The 25,765-nt window shown below is 35.5% G+C and overlaps 1 protein-coding gene across 6 annotated transcripts in view; it reads right to left on the minus strand.

Moving 5' to 3' along the window:
• The window catches only part of LOC134137921 (regulating synaptic membrane exocytosis protein 1), a 192,244-nt gene that overhangs the window by 78,935 nt on the left and 87,544 nt on the right, over positions 1 to 25,765 (minus strand). For 4 of the 6 annotated variants that reach the window (XM_062571079.1, XM_062571078.1, XM_062571075.1 and 1 more), the window contains one exon: positions 19,935 to 20,047. In XM_062571079.1, coding sequence (XP_062427063.1) covers positions 19,935 to 20,047 — 113 coding nt within the window. Of the gene's footprint in view, positions 1 to 5,550; positions 5,664 to 14,255; positions 14,286 to 19,934; positions 20,048 to 21,460; positions 21,644 to 25,765 lie in introns of all 6 variants that reach the window. The other 2 variants (XM_062571073.1, XM_062571074.1) reach the window with 2 other exon arrangements.

A 25,765-nucleotide genomic window follows, 5' to 3' on the forward strand; every position in this document is an offset into this window, starting at 1 on the left:
GAAGAGTAGAGACTATGTGAGAATTTTGAAGTCAGCTGAGATAGCCAGTTTGCTCTGTTCCTAGTGAACTTTTCTTCATAGAAAATTCATACAAGTCACCTGCGTGACTGCCAATCAAATATCTTTTAAAAATTCCTTTGAAAGATTATTTTATTTTCCTTACTGAAATTCTAATAACATGGTCGGGAGGTGGGGGGGGGGGGGGGGAAGATGAACAAAATGAAAGTAATTTTGAAATTTACTTTTTTTTTTCCTTCAGTAGAGACAGAAGTAAATAGTACTCTTCCCCACACCACTGCTCATTACAAAAAGAATATTTTACTGTTGTAATACACCTGAACTTATAATTCAGAAAAAGATTGTTATAGTCTAAAAGAGATCCACTTATTTGATATGTGCATTAAAGTAATACCTAATGGTTTCCAATTGGGATCAAAGGTAATATGATACAGTCCCACTCATCTGGAATCCTACTACTCTTCAGTATAACACCACATGTTTTAAAAATATAAACATATAGTAACAGTTTTTCATATCTTTTTACACTTGCATATAACACAAAAATAATTTTGAAGCTTCAAGATCGAGCAAATTTTCAGAGCAATCACTTCTCTCAACGCTATGTCTAAAGCAGTTAAAGCTTATATAGCATTTCCATTCCAAAGTGTACTATTTTTCATATGAAGAGAGCTTCTAAGGTTTACTAGAGAGTTCTGTTTTTCAAACATTATTAGTAGCTAGCTTGAAAAGCCCAAACAGTCTGCATTGTCTGTCTGCTTCCGTATTGCAGACATTTTTTCAATATAACTATCTCAAATGTAAACAGTTAAAATGCAGTTCTTCCATTCACTTTACCACCTATGGAGCCTCTTACTCTTCCTCCATGCCAACAAAAGGAGAAAAATGGGCTATGATGAACTCCAGACATGTTAATGTCAATGGAAAGAGCATAGATGCAAATAAAAAGACTCTGTGTCATGGACACTCTTACAGTTCTTCAATAACTAACAAAGTTAGAAATTTAGTGATTATAAGGCACGTTTTAGTAGTCATTTAATAAACTACTATAATTATGTTATATATTAATAAGCATTTACACTTCTGCATTTCTCTTTCCACCCCTGTGGAGGATACAATAGTTCAGAGCTTTGAAAACTGAAGGAATGTCTCCCTCTTCGACTACAGAAAAAGCCTCAGGCAACTAATCTCTAGTAAGTGTATGCCTCATTATGTGCTTAAAATGAGGAAAAGTAAATCCAGACCAGAAGCATTAAGGGCTAACAGAGGGATTTAAGCAAGACTTGAGATCATACCTATCTTTTGAGGCACCTTACTCTAAAAAGGAATTTTGCCAAAACATGCTGAACCATCCATGAAGCACCTTGAGTTTCATAACTTTTCAATGACTCTAGCAGAGGGTTCCCCTGAAGGCTGCATGGATTCATGGCCCCGCTGTCAGCATCCTGCTGCTTCCACACCCCCATCCATGACACCTGCCAGCATTAGGGGCTGTGTCTTAGGAGCAGCTCATGTGATGGTCCAGAGAACTGTAAGTAGCAGTGCTTCTAGGTAACTCTTCCCAGGACTGTATCCAGTCCAAGTACTGTGATCACTCAGCCTCCAGGTAGCTAACGGCTAACAGTAAGAATAAGCAAGTCAAACCACAGAAAGGCTGTAAGCAAAGCCCAGCCCAGGAATCAAATGAATGGATCTTACTGAATTTTGTGAAACTGTATCAGTACGAGACAGACTGTAATATTGACACGCTACTTATTAACTATTTTCTCTTGAAGGCAGAGGAAAGGGGATGAAAAGAAAATATCTGAGAGCTCTCCTAGAAAATCCCTTTCTGTACACAGTCCTAAGTATCACAAAAGCCCAGCATCACATAAAACTGTGATAATCAAAGCTTCCTATCATCTTCAGTCTCCTATCCAGCCTACCCCTGTAGGCTTTAACTATCAAATTAAACTTGCATAGAATGCCATTAAATTAATGCCATCATTGTACTTCACTTCCTTTTAAGCTAAATACTTTCAAACCATACACAGTTAACTGCTAGTGCATTCAACTGTAGAGTGATGCCATTTTAAGTACTACAGTGCTCTGATCAAGAAGTCTCTTAAATAAACAGTCCTAAAAGACAGGTGTTGCGCATTCTCTGGAAAACTGGACCAATTGTATCATTGTGTTTGTGCTCATGGTATCTGTAACAAAAGCCTACTGAATTTTGAATTACAATCCTAACTAAGATATTCTTTCACCTATATCTCTGCAAATCCAGAATCATGCTACCAAAGTGTTTTGATTCTCCCAGACACAGAAGCAGCACATACATGTGTCATGGATACTATCCACTATAGCCTTACCAATATAAAGAAAGGAGAAGAGAAAGTTACTTTAAGTTCTTTAAACACTTTCAGCAAAACCACATAGAGCTTTTTTAATTTTGCTTTTTAGAACTGAACTGTTTCATATAAATTATGGAGCTCTTCCAGTGGAACTGAAGGAAGTAAGTATTTGAGGTCATATCTGCAAGGATCTCAAAACATTTAGCAGAAGAGTCATCAAGACCTATACCAATGCTCTACAGCAGACAGTTACCCAGTCTGTTCATGGAGAAACAACCAAGAACTATTTAAAAATGTTTACACGCTAATCTGCACAGTGTATGCTTGAAAAACATGCATACACCATCCATGTCAGCTGACTGACATGAGAGGCAAAAGGAGTATTGTCTTTATGCATGGCATAGTTTCTCAAATACACTGAAGCACTAAGCAAGCATTGCTACTTGAGGAAGGAAGTGTTTCAGTTAAAAAGTGACAACCTATGCTTGCAACCATGATGAACAATTTCTTAATAGTTACCGGTTTTTTCACTACTCTAAAATGTCCATTAAACCACCATATATTTTGTCTTTTTCGTTAAAAAAAAAAGTCTTGCTCCTGACACTTTCAAAGATTTTTCACATATTTTGGGACCAGAAGTTAGGCATAGTCCTTAAAAGTCAGACTCATTGGCTCTACTGCATCACCTAATATGACTTACTAGATTTTCCTCAGAACTGCTTAATCTGAATGTCTGCTCTATTTTCTTGATGCTTTCAGCATTTTCTGAATTTAAAGAAAGGCAGTAGCACTAAGAAGCTGATTGCTTGGTTTAACAATATAGTCATCATAGTGATATGAAGCAAAAAGTTACATCACTGAATATTGGACAGAGTGCTAGTATGTGCTAATTTGTTCTTATTACCTAAAAATTATTATAGATAGATATAAAATAGATATATCTAATCATATAGATATAAAATTTATTATAGATTGGATTATCCTATCCAGACAAAAAGTAATAAAACCCAAGAACTCCACTTGGAGTAAGGACCACACTATTATCATGTACAAAAATACCTGAAAAGTTAGGGTTTAAAATCCAGTACAAGTAATTCATTCTCCTTAATATTATTTTATCATGGAAAGCAGTACACATCAGTCGGAACACCGAGTACCCAGAATGTGTTTTCCTCACTACAATGGACAGAGAATTTGCTTCCTTAAAGTTGTGGTGACACATTTTTTAAAATTTCTGAATCAACAATACTTTCAGACTTCTTTACATTTGGAAAAGACTTCTTTACATTTAGTACTGAGATTTCAAGCCGAATTTCATTTCCACATACGGCTAGAACCTAAAGACAGTGCTAGAAAATTCCAGACACTAGAGGATAAGGAAAACTGGTAGCATTGCAGATTGATGTTTTCCAACAACCACCTTACTGTATATCAGATTCATAATAGCTCTAGTTTAAAAAAATCCTTGAGGAGAAGCAATCACGCTTACAACAAATATTAAAGATAATCAGAATTAAAAATATGTTTCATAATGGAAAGTATAGTTTATGAACTTTTGAATCAACATTTAAACATGGTTAATTCAAATAAATCTGGCCTTAAACCATGGATCTGGCCTCAAACTATCAGGTTGATTTTTGTTCATCCTGGCCAAAGTCCTCATATTACACACTACTTTTCTCACTAGCAAACTTTATCAAACTCATTCTTACAGTGTTTTTAAAATGTTAACTGGTTGGGAGCGCGGCACAGACACATTGCATAAAGCCACCCTCATGTCTTGAGTTGACAGAGTGAATGCCGTAGGAAATCCCATATCAAATGAGCTATTTTAATTGTACAAATTCTGACTTCTTATAGATTACCCCATTGCAAATTTCCATTCCATCCTTTCTTTTATAGCACTGATATCTGGCAGTTTGGCAACTGAGAGCCTAAAGCATGGTTTCCATTATTCCTCTTCCCTCTAAGCACTGTTTTATTCAAGTTCTACACTCACAGAAGTGGTTTCAGAAAGAGACATCCTTATTAAAGTTCCATCAAAGGCAAAATTAATCAAAGCTGTAATTTTCTCTCAACAACGGCTATTCTGAGACCTTATTTTTAAGGCATACTGTTGTTAAACGTGTCCTTCCTTTTTTTATGGTACACTTTTACATTTATACTGCCATCCCGTGGTCCCTTGTTGTAAACATGCTACTATGCTGCAATTCTCAATGGCAGTGAAGGAACAGAACAGCAGCAACGTTGCCAGCGGCCCAGAATTATGGATGGTTTCATCTTTGCCCTTTATTTAGATTGCACAAACAGCGCTGCATCTCTAAGAAGGAAACAAAAAGCATAGCTAAACGTCTTCCCTTGTGAGTTCTGCAAGCAATCCCCCTCAGCTGGGCCTCAATTACCCCCAGTTTTGCTAAAGTCAAAATGTCTTTAGCAGCTACACAGAAGATACAGCTCTAGCCCATCACAGGCACACTTGTAGGAGGCAATCCACATCCATGAGATATTTTCAACAATTTTCTCAGAAGCCTGGACAATTTTAAAGATACAAAGATGTGGAATAGCATTTTAGCATTTCATAGAACAAACATACGGTTGCTTTATATAACTTCATTAACGCGGTTTCATATACACATAATTATTAGAGGAAAACTTCGTATTTTCTTTAGAAACTTGAGTAGTTAGTATATGTTTCCAGAAAGGAAGTATTTCATCTGTGACAATATTGCATGCAAAAATACTATACAAATATGAGAACAGGCCCATGATATCAGCTCTAACTCTGTGCAGGTGTCTATACTGCAGGCAAAAGTGAAGATCTAGAGAAAAATAAAAGAGTAGGGCCAACATACAACAATACTTCCATGGTTCACTTTTCCAGCCTCCAGTGATTTGCAGGCCATAAACTTACAAAGCTAGACATGATATGAATTTGTTTAACTACTGTTGATGGATTTTTCTTCCCTGAGATAGGTTTGAAGTGTTCTGCTTTTTGCAGATTCATTTTAGATAACATCAAAGACTAAGTCTACTGTACTTCATATGGGGCTAAAAAGGACTTTGAAAAGCTATTACTCAAAGATACTTCTGTCAGGTTTTATACACAGCATTCTTAAGGGTTATGTGTAATATTTTAAAGAATCATGTTTATTCCTTCAATTTCCAAAACAAAATATCATTTTCATACTACTAACTTTACCTTGGTATATTGCTCACGCTCATGTTCTTGACTAGAACCAGACCCTGATGTCTGATTATAGCGGTGCACTTTCATTTTCATCTGTCTCGTGCGCTCCTCCACTACTAAGCTTGCTGCAAAAACACATAATGAAAATCAATTAAAAGTAGTGAAAATTTTTTTGAAAAATAAATGATTTAGCAACATTTTTTTAGCAACTTATTTCCATCTCAACAAAACAAAGAAATGTACAAACATGTAGAACAAGCAGGGTGTAAACACACAACGAAGGAATACTAATGTCAAGAAATAAACCATTTTCATTGTCAAGAGTCTTTACCTGAAAATGGGCAGACATCTCAATTTCCTATACATAATCAGGCTGGTGCAATAGACATGAAAAGAGCAAAAGAATTTAGGTGATAAGCTGAATTATAAACCCATTAAGCCCTCTGGATGCAGGGGACGTAAATCCATGGTCACCTAACCATGCATTTGCTTAACTGTAGAAAACATTACAGTAGCATTCTAAGGGTTAATACATTAAACATGTAGAAAATTTTCCTTTTAAAATAATTAACTCCTACTGCTATCTTAAAACATGAATGCTTACCAAAGCTAAAATTATTTTAAAGAGGAATAACTTCTCCATTTAATTAGATAGTAAAAAATGTAAAAAAATAGAAGAAAGTCTCTAATAATTTTGATTACAAAAAGTCCTTTAAAAACACTTCTTTGCTCTCTAACATTCACTCATATTCTAAAGAAATTGTATGTTCCTGTATTTCCAGTTTCCCTATTATAATGTTTGCTTAAAAATTTCTAATTCTAAACTTTCAAGAATGGTGCCATAAAGAGCATCTTCTTTACTTTGAATAAATTATGACAATTATTATGACAATTAAAACTGGCTGTGCTTGCCACAGGAAGATAACCTTAAATTAAAGGAAAGATATATGAAAGACCCTGCACATATGTGAAAGTATTTCCTCATTTATTCCTTTACTTTTGTTCAATATTTGCTGGGTTCTTTTCTGAAAAGCTTTCCTAAAACAAGTTAATCTTTGTAGTAGTACATAATTCTCAGAGAGAACTGTATATTGTGCCTGTATATTTTTAAACTTGAGAACTGTATATTTTTAAACTTGGTAGTACTATAAACGTAAAGCAACTCCAGTAAAATCAAAACTTTGAAAACTGGTACTCTGTAACATGTATAGAACTTGACCCAAATATACATCAGCCAGTAACAACTCTAAATTACAGGAATACTCATTGTGTGAAGCAGTTTTTACAGGTTATAACATTCTAAAAGAACAACTTCTTTCACTTAGATTTTTTTGTGTGGTTACAAATTCAAAGCTGATATTTATGTTATTTTATGCTATTCCCTTTAAACCTTTGCAAAATATTTTTCTGCTTTTGGGTCAACCATGGATTTAGATGACTCTCTCCAAAATGATTAATTTTAGAAGTCAATAGTTTTATAGTCATTCCCCCGATCAGTGACAAGAGAAAGACATTAATTAAAAAAAACGCTAGGATCAATTTGCAATCAAAACCAGAAAATTTCAAATACCGGAAAAATAAATACTCTATCATGTGTTTATAGATCTGTACTGGGGATTAAGAGGTACTAAAGTTATCGTGTATGGGTTTTATGCTGCTAGTTAACTGTAGGATTCTTTATTTACTTTTTGTTTCTACTTTGCAAGTACAAAGATACACAAAGAAAGCAGTACACATAGGGTCAGATATTTTAAACTCTGTGATACTGCCCAAACCATGATTGTGCACACATCTCCTGTAATGTGTTCATGAAAATCACAGAATGTCTGTGCACTGGTTGAGTATGAAAAAATATATCAGGACATCACTTTGAAATATATGTTGTTTTCATGTCCTACTTACACATTTCTTGTTTAAAATAGGAAAATTAAATATAGCAAATTACATTAAAATTCTGCTACAGGTACAAATTTAAGGCAAGAAATAAAGGTATCATAGTAATCTTTACTCTCCCACACTGCAGAGGGTATTCTGCACATGCAGAATGCCATACTGGGCCCAGTGACTATTCCAGATGACCAATTATGTCGGTAAACGTGTACCTTAATTGCAATGAGTCCAGTTCCACCATCAGATATGCAGGCACAGCTCCAATTACTTCAATGGAAGTTGCATGGAGGTATCTGAAGGCAAAATTGATCACTTTAGGTGAAATTTTTAAAGATGGCCTCTTATTTTATGGACAGATATGAAAGGATTAAGATATGTCAATTAGTGACTGAAATCAAAAATTTAGATATCTTAATCCTATCATATATGCGTGGAATAGACAGAGGATGTAAGATAAGAGGGAATATTGAGACCCCTTTAAAAATTTGGCCCTATATGTGTACTGTGCACATGTTATAATTACCCTGAAAATAACCCTTTCATTGTGTGACTTTTAGGTGTTATACTCTATAAATCGTCCATTATACTAAATAATTTGTATGAAAGAATGCTACTCTAATACTTATGATAGTTGATAAAGAATATTCTATTATATAATAGAAGACATTATTTCAGTGATTATGCAAAAAACCTGTTGCAGTCAAGGTTGGGTAAATATTCAACCTTAACTCAGTAATTTTGATTTTGTTGTGTTTTAATCTTTAACCTGAACTCCACACTTATGTCCTGTTTCACATTATTAAATATTGTTATATAAAGTAACATGAGAATAACTAATGAGGACTGTAAAGAAAATCTAAATCCCCTAATGGAGAAATTTGGTTTTTATGCATGGAGTAAAATGTATTTAGCTCACCAATTAGCTCTTAATGTATTTCTAAGAAAGCAATTATCTGAAATGTAAGTCTGTTCTCTTAGAAAATACAACCGTGTTCTTTTTTACTTTGTTTACCATGCACATCTGAGCATCTGCTACATCTAACCGAATTCTACGATGGAAAATCTAGTCAGCTTGAAAAGCAGCCTGGTCTGCTCTCTACATGTTAATCACAAGAAGCAGAAACAATCTAAGACAGGAGCAAATGCACATTACCAGAAGCTCTAACAACCATAGGCAACATCACCATGCAATCACATTCATTTCTTCGAACACAGCTAGTTACTACAGGTAATGCAAATTTGACATAAACAATACTTCAAGAACATAAACTGCCTCTGAGAAAAATGTGGGTCTGCCTTCTAAGACATGAGTATTTAAAGAGTGTTTTTCCTGGGGCTCTTGAGAGGTAGGACTACACAGTAATTTACATACTGAAGCACTGGAATCCCAAGACCTCTGAACTCCACACTGGTACTGGTATGAGTAAAAGAATAATTTGACATGTACATAAAGGAAGAGGGTGTTTTTACTCATAAAATAATCTCAAAAACTTGAAAGTATTTCTTGTTAAAAACTAAGGACAGTGCTTGATGCATGTTTTTGCTCTATGGAAAGCACTTCTCATGTTTTATTATCAGTCTATGAAATATATGACCTCCTTTGACTTGCAAATCCATAATAGATTACTAATAGGAGGCAGGGAATAAACTAAAAAAAAATGGTTACATCTCTCTCGTTTGCAGCCTACAACCTCAGAGAAAATGAGGTCAAGACAATAGCTACATTTTCTTAAAGGAGATGGCCATTTCTTAGTTTTTCTAAAAGATTATCTTTTTAGTAAAATTTTATATCCTTTTTAATATGTCAGTGCTATGATAAGGATTTTAGAGTTACACGTGATAGCATTAGCTAGTTCAAACTAGAAATGAAACTGTAGTAATTATGAGTTTTTAAGTCTTCTAAGGTCTGAAAGATGGAGTACACAATACATTATTTGCAAATTTTTTTAAATTGTATGGTGCTATAAACACCTAGACATTATACTATCAGCTTAATGTATAAAATATTTATATGTGGGTTCATCTAAATAAGACTGTATTACAGGCTGAACTATTAAAGAACAGCAAATACGCTACAACTGCCTTTCTAGCTCTAATTTTTAAATCCAAAGTTACTTGCCTAGACATCTCTTTCACATTACAACATTCATGAAAGACAGTGACAGTCTACATTCTGTAGACTTCAGTACACATCGAATCTTGACAATAAATAACATTTAAAAAGAACTCACGTAAACATTTGAAAGAAGAGATTTAAATTATTTGAGCACTAAAACTACTTCCTGTATAGCAATGTGACCATCTTGATTCTTGACCACCCCCAAATTCAAAGTCAAACAACCCAACACTGAACTGCTGGACATACTACACATGTACCACCAGTGAAATGTAATTATATCTGAAATGGAGATTTGCTGCTATCGAGCAAACAACAAAGCAAGAGATCAGAAGTGAAATTTTGGCAAAGCATATCAAGATAAGCCTTTATACTTAAGAAAAATAAATTCTTAAATGTCATATAAAGGAAACAGATAGGGAGTTGTAGGCCATTAAAAAACTCCTAGAAACTCAAAGATACTCAGTTTATCTAAGTCAAAAAGATTCAGTTATTTTAGGAAGACTATCATTCCAAGCATACAGCTGTTGAAAAAGATCTGGGGAGATGTCATGAGAATTATATGAGCTCCAGAGAGCTGTCTTGCAGAAACATTTAGAAGGCGATTAAAAAGAGAACAGATATGTGACTTGATTGTGGTCCATAATCATTTATATTTGGGAAGATTTCTGAGAGTAAAAGGCTCTGTAATCTAGCAGATACAGATACAATAATATCCAACAGCTAGAAAGAAGTTAGAGAGAAGTCAGACAAATAATATGATCTATGTTTAAGAAGTCAGGTAGTTAAGCACTGCAACAATTTTCCATCACTTGCAGCCATTACATTAAGTGAAAATACATTTCTAGAAAGGCAGTCTTGCTCAAACACAAGTATCAGTTTAATGCTACAACCACAAGTGACAATACTTGGGCAGTGATTAAAACAGATAATCTCAGTCTTCTTTTCTAACCTATACAAAATCTACGAACATTTTAGTACTGGTTATATCATTTCCTGTAAAGGCAATGTCTGCAACAAAGACAGATTTTGCTCTTGAGCATATTTCTGCACAAGGTGGAGAAAACAGAAAGGAGGTGTGGGCAAACTGTACAGTTTGGAAGTCCTCCAAGTCTTACCTGCACTATTAACTGCTGGAGTAGCTAGGTAAAAAGAAGAAATTGGCACCAAGATTTCAGAGGGCTGTAACCCTTACTGGTAGATATCACGCATTCTTTATGCTGCAAACTAAGTGAAAAAGTCTGAAAGTCAAAAATGACAGAAAGATTTGCAAACACATGGAAGCTACTGAAAAGTAAGTTGAAATGAAATTTTATTTCACAGTAACAACATATCAGGGCATTCCTATACTGCCCTGGCTGTTTTTATGATGGCTTAATTCACTACCTAAGAACACTGCTAACTCCATTGCATCTTTAAAGACCCATGCTTTAACAGTGAAATGGATTTCATTTGATCTTCCAGGATATACTTGGAAATTCAGGACTTTCACAGGTGCTATAACAAATACGGGATTACTGGCAACAGTTAATGAAATTTACTGCCAGGACTGTGAGGCTACAGATACGTCAATTAGCAAGAGACCGTGACTCTACTCTGTGCGCTTTCCTCCCCGTTTGTGCACAGCCACGGGAACAGCAGGTTCTGCAAGTTCTTCCTCATCACAGAAGCCGGTACACAGAGATCTGACCTGCTCTTCACTCTGCATTCACACCAAGAAGAAAAGGTGAACCAATAACAAACAGCTTCAACGAGGTGCAGAAGCACGTGCAGCTAGCCTTTCCGCACTGCACACGCCAGGAGCGGTATCTCTCTACACTGCTTAGACGTTCTGTGGGTTGAAATCAGGAAAAAAAGCGGTATTTGTTTTTAAGAAAGGTGAGAAGTGGAAACTGTAGAAGAAACTAGGCAGAACCAACGTCCAGAACAAAAGCAGGGGAACAAAACAGCAGTGAGAGCTGGATGGGAGAAATACCCACTGCAGTGGGTAAGGGAAGTGAGTGAGAGAGAAGGGGAGTATTCATGGAAGAACTGACTGTGTAACAGAGAGGAGAAAACAAAGAATGGTTTGGGACCCAGACAAAGTGTTTAGAAATAATACAGGAGAGTCTCCAAGTTACTTCTTTGCAGCCTTCAGGCTAAATTTTGCAATGTGCACACAAAAAGCATCCTTGTGGTATGTTTCATTACTTTAAAAATTCACAACGAACTAAAACGTGAAATTTAAAAAACACCCCAAAATTTGAAATAATGAGCAGATTTGAGATCATGAGCAGATGAGTTTTCTCTCAATCTAGGGTCAGTAATACTGAAAAAAAAAATCAATCTATTCCTAACACACAGACTGTGTTAATCACTTCTCTGCATATGTAACTTTTAAAAGTACGTATCAGCTGGATTTGGATGTGAGGTTGACGTGCTCTGAAGCTGACCCTGTAGCCTGGATTCCTGGACCTCATCAGAATGTGTTGTGGCTCCCTTTATGCTTATGCGCATCGGTTTCATTTCCATGGGAGTTGATATGACTCTAGGTGTCCTCTCAGAATAGAACTGAGGCATGACCAAAACACAGGTTCAATCTGTCAAGCTGGGAAATAAGTTTGGGTCCCCGAGTATACACAGAGGCATAGCGTCCACTTCGAGTTTAACAACTTACTCCTGAAGGAAGATATGCTAATATATATATATGTATATATATATATATATTTATATATATGAACTAGCAGCTGCTGCACTCAGTTTGCACTTTTTCCTCTAGCAGTTCCAGGGAACAACCAAACAGAAGCTTCTATTTAAAAGAAAACATCAAGAAAGCACATACTTTTTAGAATCTGAAAGATTTAACCTACTAACTTTGGCAGCAGTCCAAGTCAGTTTGGCACTTCAGTAATCTGAAGATCTTACAGTGACCCTTCCCACTGATTAAGTGGAACAGATACTTAACTCACGTATTTGTCTGGTTGGAATGTTCTTCACATCTGTGGCATACTATCTCCCGCATAGTTATTTCTGTTCTCATAAAATGTCCAGTGACATCCCCCATACCCTCTGTCTCCCGCTTATCCATTCTTTCTATCTGGTGAAATCAAGAGGTGACTGTGGGTTACTAGTGTCAATCAGTTGAGCTGCAAGTTATTCCTGGTCCCCCAGAACTGCCAATGCTTCACCATCTCCTTCTTCTGCTCAATTCTTCTGCCTCCAAGCTACAGCTGCATTCAGCCCTAATCCTGCCTGGGAAATCCCATGAGCCACAGGAATCTATGTGCAGAAAGATCCCATCACCTTCCATCAACTTCCAGAATCTGTTCAAGTCCCCCTAGATGTGGTGGAAACAAGCTCTTTTACAAAGCTAGAGTAATATAGGTATGTTCTCTGCCTAAAATCAATTGTTTTTAACAAAGAAACATCCACTGCTGTCTAAATCACAGAGTGAGGTCTCAGAACTTGAACCCCCCCCAGTAAACTGGAATGATTGTTTGTACTGTTCTGTTTGAGAGAAATATAAAGACAGAAGCAAAGAGATAGTCTCTAAAATAATTTGTAAAATCAATCATTCTTAGTGCTAATAATGTAAAATAATCCATAACAGTGAATATCTGATTTCAATACTATTTTTTTCATTTAATATTTTTCAGATCGTGATGAAAACACTGTTGACAGGGATGTTGGTGTTCTTAGCTAATAAAACAGCTATGCATTTTAGCTAAGAAATTATGAACGAATCAGTGAGATCCACCCTTTCACAAAGAAGCTGTAGCAGATATTCTGATTCAAATCCATGATACAAATTGGCTTTGGTCCACCAAGGCTTGGATTCAGACCAGAATTTCCCCAGATTGGAATGATTCAAAACTGACATTCAGTAAAGGTTCATCTGCACTATTAATGTTTATGTGGTACAGTATTTTGTTATTAACATTAAATAGGATTGTTTTTCTTTCCCACCTCAAGTTTCATCCTGACTTTGGGATAACTCTAAATTCCAGAAAAAAATAAAATAAAAACAGGACTTATCTGCAATGTTGCCTTGATAGGGACAAGACAGACTGTACTATTCACTTCCTGGAACAGACTTAAAGAGATATCATCAGAGCTCACTGATTGACAGGTATCAGCACAGACCATGGAGAATTCACAGGAGATCAGATCTATACCTATGAGAATTTTATGCCTATCTGCAGAAACCTGCCTTAGATCATGCTTAGCTTTCTGAGTGGATTAAGGGTTTGTCATGAAAATAAAACACAGGTCATGTTGAACTAACTTTTCTTCAGAACGTCACTGCATATAATGGATAGTGTCTGGCCAGCATCACTTTTAACCCCAGGTGTCAACCTATGAAACAGCCTTCACAGAGGTCTGGTTGCATTATTACCGTTATTTTAGAAGCAGATATGCAGACCTCAAGAAGAGCTTAGGTAAACTCTCAGTCTTTGAATAAACTTTAACCCAAACTAGCAGGTTCTGAGCCGTGTAAAATTCCATGACTACTCCTGTTAAATCCATCAGATAGCATTTCCATAGGAAAATTAGACGTCATAAGAGAAACCACTTTCTGATTCTGAAGCGGGATATCAGATAGTACATAGATAATTGAGAAAGAACCTTATCAGGTTAACACTGTTAACTAAATATAACATACTGACATGGAATATATTGAGCCCATATTAACAGTTGCCAAATATTTGTAAAAAATTACATAAATATTTACCTTTTGTGGAAGAGTTAAAATTCTCTTGTTCTTCAATGAATTAAATGCACGGAATGATGGAAACAGAAAAAGAAATCAGCAAATTTAAAGTTAGATAAAGAAATGTGTTACATGTGACAATGGCATGTACAGTAGGCATACTACAGCATATGTAAAAGTAATGCAGAAAATTAAAATGATAAACCATGACAAATAATAAAGCCTATGACTTCTTCTTTAAAATTAACAGGTACAATGAAGTCACTAAGATCCAGATTGTGGATTCTTTAAGTATTCTGCTACAGCAGTATTGTCAAACCCAAATTTATGAATGAAATAAAATCATAAAATTAAGTATCTTTCTAATTTCTGAATCATATAGCCCTATTTTATGTTTTGAAGCCTTTTTCTGCAACAACGTGTTTTACATATTTACTTTCTGATTTACTACTAACTGATAATTAAATTACTTGACTACTGAAAATGTCTTTAAGAAAAACATAAAACATTATAAGACTTGAATTAATTTGCAAGAGTTTGCAGTGTTGAGAGAAAAATACTCTTCAGTGTGAGCAAAGATTCCACAAGCTGCCTCAGAATATGTAGTGCCACCTAATAATTTCAAAATAAAACCAGAAATATGAAGACAAAATAAAAACAATACTAAAAGACTAAAATCTAAAATTGAAAGGACTTATTCTTTTCCTTTGGCACCTCAAATTTTATACTGGTTGATTTGTGAAAAGGCTTTAAATGAAAGGGTCTGATCTTTTACCATTACTCAAGCAAAATTCACACTGGCTGCAATGAGACTTCAATGATCAAAAACATATACATAAAACTGTTTTTCTCTAACTATTCATATTTTAGGTTCTTAAGTTGGTCAATGATGAAAAGATATTTGCAGCTCAATTTAAGAACACAGTTTTTCATAGGAAATTTCTGATTCTGGTTTGTTAAAAGGAAACTGAACATCACCACACTTCATTCCTCTATGTTGTGACTGCCTTTAGAGATTTGTATATATATTTTCATACATACATATTATATATGCAAACTTTACAAAAGTAATCATCATTCAGTATTAGCAGTCTTAAGAGCAGCTTTCCCTCACGAAACAGCAACACAGACATACACACACACACGCACTTCAACCTGGATACCAGTTATGTACAAGGCTTGTGCACTTTTTTCTAACACGAGTTAAGATACTGCAACACTTAATGCAGGTATAATTCTCTCTTTCTCTGGTCACACTTCCACTTCTTTAAAGGCCACTGCATAAGGCTTATTGCTACTTATGTCAGCGTAAACAGATACAAAAACTCTACTTCAGTCATGTTTACAGATACTCTTTAGATGTAAATAGGCTGCTGATTATCACAATCCTTATTGCCATTACAGGACTTCTGAAACATGCAAACACAATCTTGAGCCTATGAAATACAACTGTCCTGCAAAGAGTCAAATAAAAGTCAACACAAAGAGAATGATGTTTGGCCCGGATTCACTCTGAAAGGTCATTTCTAGAAGAACCACCATCATACATTTATCCCACTGGTTCATAAATTTCAATAGCACATAATATAACTTTTCTTATTCACTTGCCTGACATCTGTCCTAATATTACCTACAGCAACCAACAAGTAGTGTATAAAATGCTACAGATCTTCAGTCTGTATTCATTTGCTTGATCAGTAAGATGATTAATTCCTATACAGAAAGTGCATAGACCCACCCTAAAATTCTATTCAAGGAAGAATTCCTGTGAAGCTCCGTAGTTGCTATGACAGAGAATGAACTGTGTAAAGATTGCAGAAATATGCTTTATGCAAAAGTACCATTGAAAAAAATGCATGCAGCTACACAACAAAGTTGTTAGATAAACGGCACAAAAACCAAAGCTAATGCAGAATTCCTGTCTTAACTTTCATACATGATTTGCAAACTTCCATTCAAACGTTATGGAAATAATAAACACTGATGTAAATCTCTTACAATTTGGCACAAAATGACAGATTGAGAACATGGCATTATCCTTACCATGGCTAAGAATTTCACTGCTTTAGTCACTGAGTGAAAACATCTTATTATTATGTCCTTTTATAAAATTGTCAGGGAAAAAAAAAGAAATAAAAAATGCTTCTTAAGTAGAAAAGGTACAGTAATGACTACTGAATTGTGACTTACTGAAAGCAAAGGCACGCAGTCACGTCTATATAGACCAATTTTCATAATCAAGCATCTCATGACCTTATCCTGATATAAGATCTCTCTCTTGGAGTCTGGGGAATACTGCTGACGAGGTTGCACTGGAAACAGGTACAGCCATATCTTGCTTGAATATCATTATAATTAAAATAAAAATCCCATTGCTTAAAATAAGCTTACAGTCTTAACTCTAACTACTTTAAAAAGTCTTTAGGTATTGGCCTTACTAAAAATATTATCTAATTTTTTACAACTCTTCCAAGTGAAAATACCTAGCATTTATTTTTTTCTTCCAAACTAGCCCAGGCAACTATCCCCTTTAGAGCACAGTCTCCAATAACTTTTTTGTTTATTTTTTAATTATGCTATTCTGAGGTTTAGTATAAAGGTTAAAATGGACTTTCTCCTATGCATTTATGGTTCTTCTCAGTTCCTGACCAGTAGTACCTTCCCACTCTCTGTGATGGAATGGGGACCAATACTTTGCTTTTCTCCGTAAGATTTTCCCCTATGATATATATATTTTTTTTTTTATAAAATATGTCTACTGATAATGATTTCTTAAAACTACCTTGTTTTCTCACAAGTTAAGTTTACATCAGCCTCAAACTGTTGACTATAGCAGCAACTAATCAGACATGACTCGATACAGAGAACAGAGAATGAAACAAACTTTTTTTTTTTTTTTTTTTTGGTTAGTTCTAAACTTGACAATGACAACATGGAACATCTAAGATACAAAGTCAGTCCTAGAAGAAGCCTTATATTAGCATGGATATTATCATTTATAAGAGAAGATTTGAGTGTTACAGTATCACCCTTTCTCGAGATAAAACTACTACCAGCCTCTTGCTCCTTCATTAACTCTCATTCTTTCATAAAGAGTTAATTTCGTTAATAAATTTCATTAATAGATTCTTCTATGCCTCCTATATATGCAAACAACACAGGAAAAAGACATTCTTGCTTTAAAGAAATTCAATCTTTTTACAACAATTACTGTGATCTGTAAAACAGATTTAGATTCACAGATGTATATATTCAGATGTGTATTGGTCCCTTTTGACACAACAGAATTTGTATAGAGCATAAAACCTAAAGAATTATTCTAATATCAAAATGATAACTCACAGTATATTACACAGAATTTCCTCAAAAAACAGGATGTGCCTTGAAACACAGGATATGTCATAAACATTTTTTTTGTTTTTTTACATGAGGGAAATGAAAAGAATTTTGAAATGCTACTCCCTATAACGTCTGTAGGTTGCACTAGATTTTAGCATTATGTATATCCACAGTCTGTGAATTTCAATCATTAAGAATTCCAAACACAGTTAATGGAAAATTATCCACTGACTTCAACATTCTTTGGATTCAATCCCACGTTAGGGTCAAATGTCTTCTAGTCACTCCATTTGACCATGATATTCAGTTGCCAAGGATTAAAGAGATGAAATAAATGTCAAAATTTGATACATTAATTCAGAGCAAATATTACCATTTTACAGCCTCACTGAATTTACTTTCTTACAGAAGCTTGAGGTTTATTCATACTATCATAGGTATTTCAGTATTTACAACAACAATTAAATAGTATCGTTTTATGAAATTCTATTAAATTTAGTCCTTATTTGCAAATACAGTCTCAGCTTGGAAAAAAAAAAAAAAAGTTAAACATGGATAAAATCAGAAAATCTCTCTTTCAAAAGGACAAGTCATTCACCTAGACAAAACCAAAGAAGTAGAGAAGAAAATCTCTTTAGCCTTGGATTGCATTTGCAGTAATCCAGCGATATTGACATAGGGGGTATAACACATAACAGTGAAATAAAGGGTATGCAGCATCCTCCTTGCACATTTTATACATGTCACAAGCATATCAATTGTAGATGTAAATACGTATTCAATGAAAACAGCATTACTTCAGGGATGTTCATGGTATTAACAACATTCTAAAACTTACAACAGTTTTAGCCTTCTATTTCTTTCTTTTTTCTTTTTTTTTTTTTTTGTTATTTTTATAATTATAACCCACCTCCACTCATTTTCATGGCACTTTATTTGCAGTACACTGGTTACCAAAAACAGGAGAAAGAGGATAGATGAATACCCAAAGCAAAGCCAAATTAAAATTAAATTAAAAGCTAATTCATCACGATATATATTCTACCAAGTTCTGGAATTGCAAAAGAAATATGAAATAAACATGAAATTCATCTCTCATGTTTCCCCGAAAAACTCCTAACTTACTAATCTGTAAAAATAGAAGCTGTAAATATAGTCTGTTATTAGTTTATAACCCACGGAGTTCTTCATTCATTAGGAAACAAAACTAGAACACTCAAATACAAAGTTGAAACTGAGTAAGAGTCACTTGTATTTGTATAGCAATCATTCCCAATAAACATGTATTAAACAAGAAACCATTTTAGATATAATATTAATTGAAAGTGTAGTGTGCCATCACAGCTCAAAGCCACAAAACTGATGTTAGTTGATTGTACGTCAATGTAAACCATTGCTCATCATATAAAAAAGTTATGGTAATCTAACTTTATAAAAAGGTCACGATCAGGAACATTATGTATTCAAGAAAGGGGTCCATCAACTGTTGTAGAAGCACTACTATATATTAACATTAGAAACATTCCTTTCATTTCCATGTCGAAGAAAACCTTGTAGTATACGGCAGTCTGAGTTGTTGCTTGTAGTCAACGAGAAAGCATTGAAGACAGAAAAAAAACCTAAATGTACACTTATTACCCACGGCAAATTAAAATTAATTTTACAGCCAGTTCATGTTACCATAATAGCTCATACTCTACATGGAGTTTATTGCTAGAAAAGGAAAGAGCAATATTCATACTCATTAGATATTTGTATGCAAAAAAACATCTTCCACAACCACTAGGCCTATGTTGTGCTTTCCAAAAAACACTAGCTCTCTTTTCACGACTAGTTTGTTTTTGCGAATGTAATAGCAGATAACCTGTGCTTTTACATTTCTCCTGCTGACTGTTTTCATTCTTTACTCACTGTACCAATGTCTCACTCCAGAGGGGGAAAAAAAAGATATTTATTTATTATTTATTTATGTTAGCAATGCACAGCAATTAATATAAATCACAAAATAAGAAATGCATAACACCTTTGTTGTCCAAATTTTGTCTTGATTTCTTCAGCTGAACACAAATTAAACGTGTTCATGGAAAAACGTGAACGGAAACTATAATGACTTCAATAGAAATTTTAAAGTAGACAGACAAAAAAGGGTACTAGAAAACTAAGGCAATTATATCATGTGTAATAATCTGCTAGTCAACTCTGTAGGACTTTCCAGATTAGAAATATGCTTTCATTCTCTTCTATTGCTTTATAGGTAGAAATAGAGCACTGAATACGTAGTTACAAAAGCAGACTTTAAGTAAAGCAAAGAAAGGTAAGAAATCAAAGAGTTTGAGCTGTGATAAGCTCATTATTTGATACCTTGCTCTATACTGCCACTTCTTACTGGAACTTGGGGTAGCTGCCTTCCCCTGCGACTGCTGAAGGATGTGTCTGCAGGAGGAGACTGTGTGGGACTTCCTTGTTGATGTATTCTGCAGATGAAATGAAGATAAAAAATAAAATAACCCAAATGAAGACAGTTTATACGTTCCAAACACATATTCAATTGCATATATAGAAGATGCATATATAGGAGATGAGTTTTAAGTAGTAAGTTTCTGGTGTGTGCCATATGCACATACTCAGGTCTGGATACCTAGAGAATTTATATGGCTTTATCTTTAGTTTCTCTAACTACCTTCAACTCAGGAGAAACAGTTTCAGTCTTTCTTTTTCTTTCTCTATTTTTTTTCTTTGAGAAAGTACTAGTCAAAACCCACTGAACTGTAAGTAGTTTTCTAAGAATCATTTGTGTTTATAACCCACGATTCTAAGAGTATGATTGTTTTGCTCCACTGGTATAAGGACAGCATGAAATGACACTGTTCTGTTATTAACATTTGTATTTCCTTTGTGCTGATGCAATAGTTGTATGTGGCTACAGAGAATTGTACTGCAAGCATCTAATGCCATGGGATAACACATTTTCCTCCAAATTAAAACAAAAAAAGAAAATCTTTATTAACGTTGGTATTGTTTGTGTGCGAGTGTGTGTTTGTGTGTGAGTGTGTGTGTGTGTGCATACGCAGTATAAAATGTAAAGTGCGAAGAGCAATGTATAAGATTTTTAATATTCCCACCTAAATAAATAATTTAAACACATTAACTTTGGCAGAATTTTAGCTACTATTATTTCAGAGCCCCTTGGTTTCTTACAGATACCTGGAGTATCTGAGTTTAATGCATCACACGTCCTTGGAACGCTCCTAAGTTGGCAAGGCAGAGGCCACTTCTAACAACTAGGGAAAAGGCAGGCGAGAAGCTCACAGGCAGAGCTTACCTTTAAACTTCCTTGCCAGTTACAGTAATGTCACACTCATCACAGCAGATAGGCACTGTTTGGCTACTACACTAAAGCTCCAAGTGGATAATTTGCCATCCATTTGCAATTTTAAGCAAAACATTTGCACGAGTTCAAAATACCGTTAGTGTTCATAATATGTAGATCTTTGACTTTATCTATGACTTTGACTATGACTTTCACTCAGCCTGTGGGATGAGAGTTAGCTGTGTGAACAGCATGTTATTTCCTGCACAGTGTTTAAGCAAAATGCATTGATAATTTTCATATGGATACAAAACAAAACACCACAATGGAAGGACAAAACACAGCCAAATTTTTACTCTTACACTGCATAACTATTTAAATTCAGCAGTAAAAAGTACCGTCTGGATGGTGAAGCTAGGTGGAGTAAAGGATGTGGGAGAAGTGTAGATACCATGAAGAGAGGATAATCTATAGTGCCAGAATGAGTGAACGCGCCATGTATGCTCAGGAAAGTACAACACCACACTGACACCTGGGAGGCAGGACACGAAAGCTGGGCTGTACATGTAATAGCAACCTTGTCAGAAGTGGAGAAGGTGGCGCCGACCCTCCGGGCGCTAGGTGATGTACAGAGCATAATGGTCTGATACTAGAGTGCTCACTCGACCTCGAGCGAGTGTGATGTTTTCCCCTAATGACTGGCTGTTCAGTCGTTCGTGGGGTTGGAAGTCCCCTTCTAGAAAGACATGCTTGCAGACCCCTAAAACATCAGGGCCAAAAAGAAACTGTTCAGTTGTTAGCTCCAGGCACACTTCCCCACGCTCCCCTCCACCAAAGGACAGACCACGATCCCAGCTGCAGGACCAGAGCTCACATTTCAGACTAAAGTTATTAATTTAGACTAAATATCTGTTTTCAAAATGACAAACTGCAGAACACTCACAACTGCACATACACATGACCCTAATTGTGGAGTTGATACACTGCACTGAGTACTGCAGTCAGCCAAAAACTCCAGCTGCATCTTGAACACAGCAAACATGGGCTAACACACATCACAGAAAAGTTCTACCAGAGTAGGCTATGAATATCTAGTTTTAATACAACATATTTCTGTTTTCAAGGTACATATTTTATTTTTATTAAGAAAAATAACTAGCTTCCAATTAATGTCCTAAAAAAGGACAATGTACGCATTCCCTTGGTTTCCTTAGGAGCTTGAAATAAGGTATGTATTTCAGTATCTTTCTGCAGTGATCCCTAAAATTGAAGAGTTTTGAAGGATCACTAACGAAAAGATCATTAGCATATGCAGTAAAATGACTTTGTTAGGATAATAAATTATAATTATTAGTAGCTTAATAATCACACATATTGCACGTATAAGATAACCTGAAACATTACAGGTTTAGAGAGTGATAAGGTAAATCTAGCACTCAGTGTTAGAGCTTTGGTTTCCTTCCAGGTATAGCAAAGAGCAATGCACTTCCCAGATTTTCTAGGTGTGAGCTTCCTTTGGTGTTTTTTGAAACATACCGAAAAGATTTTCCATTTATTTTTTCATAATTGAAAACTTCCTCACTTCTTTGAATTCTTAATTCTCTACTTCATAGAATTTAAATAAGAATTAGCTGAAACAGGTGCTCTCTCTTTTGTACTTAGTCATACAGTTGGTTCAGTTAAGATGTCATTCTCAAAATAGCTGTCTTCTCACTTTGCCCTCAACGGAACGGAAACTACAAGCAAGACTGCCACACTTCAGTAATTTTATTCATTGTAGATCAGGCCTCATTTCTTTAGACAAGGACTAAGCCAGTGCCAAATTTGAAAATAACATCTTTTGAGAAGGTGACGAGTGACACAAGATGCCTGTCATCTTGAACTTTGGCCTTTGGTGGTATTCTAGACAGGAAACCACTCTAATCATAACCACAATCGGACTGTTTTTATGACATTCTTAAAGGATTGCAATAAATTGCTTGGATGCTCTAGTTACATATTTCCATCCTCTGGATTTCTTTTAAGCTTAGCATTAATTCCAGGCTGGCCCTGAGGACACCTGGAACATTCTTGCAGAGATTGATTCACCTGGTTGCAAGAGAAACCAAAGGTAAGGAAGATAAACTGAGTTCTGAAAATGCCTGTTTCTCTGCATTGACTTAAAGGGAATCCACGCTATTGCACACAATCTGCCTTTAAACATCTAATGTAATGCAATATAGACCCCACTCTGTTTGTTTTCACAGTGGAAATATGCCCAAATTTAACATGGTCGCCATGGGCTCAGTTCCAATCTGTTTCATTTTAGAGGCTCCCCATCCTGGAACTTATGTAGGAGCCCAATAAAGCATTAGGAGAACTTGTGCTTCTGTTACAGAACAGGCACCCGACCTGAGACTCAGAAACTTGCTTCTGTTCTTTCAATGATACCGTCTTTACAGATCTGTCTCCTTCTATTGGAGGAAAATAGAGGATCTGCCTAATTAAAATGAAAATAAATCAGACTCAAGACTCGCATTAGCTGGGGGTTTAGATGGATACAAAAACGCTTGGACTGAAAATGATGACTAGCGCTAAAAGGAAAGCGCAAAAAAAAATAGAATGCAATTAAGGATTTACTGGGTTAGAAGAAAGATCAGTCGCTGAAAAGGAAAATCCTGCAAACAGCTGGTCAGGAGAATAAGACAAAAAGGAACAAGTATCAGAGACAAAAAGCTGGTATATGACCAGGGAACTGAGACAGAAGTGCGGTATATTAGGAGAGGAATGAGACGTGATGAGCAATGAGACTGCAACCAGCATGTATGTGTGTATGCTATCTCCAGGCACGGCTGGTCCTCATGGAGGAAGATAACTCTGCAAGCAGCTACTCTATTACCCCAACTGGCAACCATCTGTTAGGGAATCTAAATGTTCCAATCCCGCCTTCCCACAAGAAAACAAATTCCCTTCTCTTCAGACTCATGTCTAACTGCCATGTATTAAATGAAACATGCTGCTGCATATGGTACTATGAGAAAAACTAGAACTAAGCGATCACCATTGACCCAGCACACATTTGGCAGAGCGTCCTAAGGAAAATATAGCAGGTACTGCACAGTTAAATGCTGTATCATAATGCTGTGATAAAACCTGACACACAGTCTCAACTCTGGCATTTCTGGAATGAGCAGTTAGGGATAAAAGAAAAAAAAAAAATCAAGAGTGGTATGAACGCATTTTTCACCACAGCTTTGTAGTCTCATTCATACAAACACAAAAAAGTCAGATGTTCTTGTAAGCAGTTCTACCACTCCAGAAAAGGTTACAGTCCCATTTTGAAGGCTTTCCGTGTAATTATTAAGAGAACTCTTAACCTCTGTAAACTACTCTGAAAGGATTTGCTTTCTTCCATTTAGGTAAATTTCCTAAGATATCACAATACCTACAAACTTAACCTTACATATCATGCTGAAGGGCTTTATAAAGAAGCTGGTAGTATGCTGGTTCTTATTCTCAAGAATCAGCTTAACTTGACAAGATCCATGAACTGGAAAATAGGGGCCAAATCTAAGACAAAAATGGGTATCTGGGGAAGAACTAGTATTGAGTTTTATTTGCCCTTTGACTGGCCTGTTAACAAAACCGCTTGGTATTAATGCAATATTAACTTGATTAAATACTGAACTAGAGCACTTGGATTTGTTTAGACGTTTTTTTTGTCTAACATCCATCAGTGAATCATTTATGAATTTATAGAAAGCAGAAGCCTACACCACACGCTACAAAGGAGTAAAAGGAAAAAGCACAATTCACTCTCTCCGATGCTGCTGTTGCACTGGGTCCATCGCTTTTAAAATCATTAGAAATCAGAGAGTTCTCTCTTCTGCTGTCAGTCTGCTGACTGACTATTTTTTTCTAGTTTTCCTAAACACCTGTCAAAAGACTTCTCACTGTGTAAAAAATAACACACTTAGTGCTAAGTAGTGACTACTAGTCACTATCTGGTGACTAATCAATGAAAAAAGGGAAGAGTTTATCAAAGCACAGCACATGAAGTCCAGTCCATTCCTTAGTCCAATTGAAGACTTCTTTAGTACCAGCTTTCAAACCCTTAAATTCCACAGAAATTCTGCATATAAGACACCATATGCAGTATTTCACAGTTGCCTCCATAGTCACTTTTTCTCACATACATGAAGAAATGCTCAAACGTATGTTATATTTTGAGTTAAAATTGTAAGAAGCTTGGAAATGTCCAGAAAAAAAAAAAGAAAAGAAAAGAAACAAACAGATCTAGGGTGGCCATTTCAAGCAGAGAAACACATTGCCTAAGCCTCAAATAGCCCATTTTTCCTAAATATAACTACGCGCTTATCCTTAGAGGTAGCGCCCATGTGCTGCTAATGTATTCAGCATAACACTTCACAATCACAGTCCCTGAAAATCAGTCCCTAACCATCTGCAATATTTGAAATTCCAAGTATCGCAAAATTATGATTCACACTCCCCATATAAGATTAATATAAAACCACAAGATTCAGTGAAGTACATGGTTTTTGATTTAGGCATGGATGACAATTTTAGAAGATACCCTCAGGTTGTACAACGCCATTTCAGTTTGAAATGTAAGCATACATACAGATATACCAACTTCTCCAGATGAAGGTCTTGTGGGATTTTCTTTTGGACTCTGTTAGTCTCTCTCATTCTCTTCTCTTTGTCTTTTTGCCACCATTTTCTCTTTTAAACTTTCTTACTTATCTTTTATAATCCCATATTTTCTATTTATGGCCTCCTTATTTTTTCTTCCCCATTTACTTTCTATCCTCCTCTCATATTATCTTCCTTCTCAGCTTCTTTCCAGCTTTTTTGTCATTCAGCACGAATGATTATCAACAAC

Source organism: Rhea pennata, chromosome 3 (assembly GCF_028389875.1).
Source record: "Rhea pennata isolate bPtePen1 chromosome 3, bPtePen1.pri, whole genome shotgun sequence".
Lineage (NCBI taxonomy): Eukaryota > Metazoa > Chordata > Aves > Rheiformes > Rheidae > Rhea > Rhea pennata.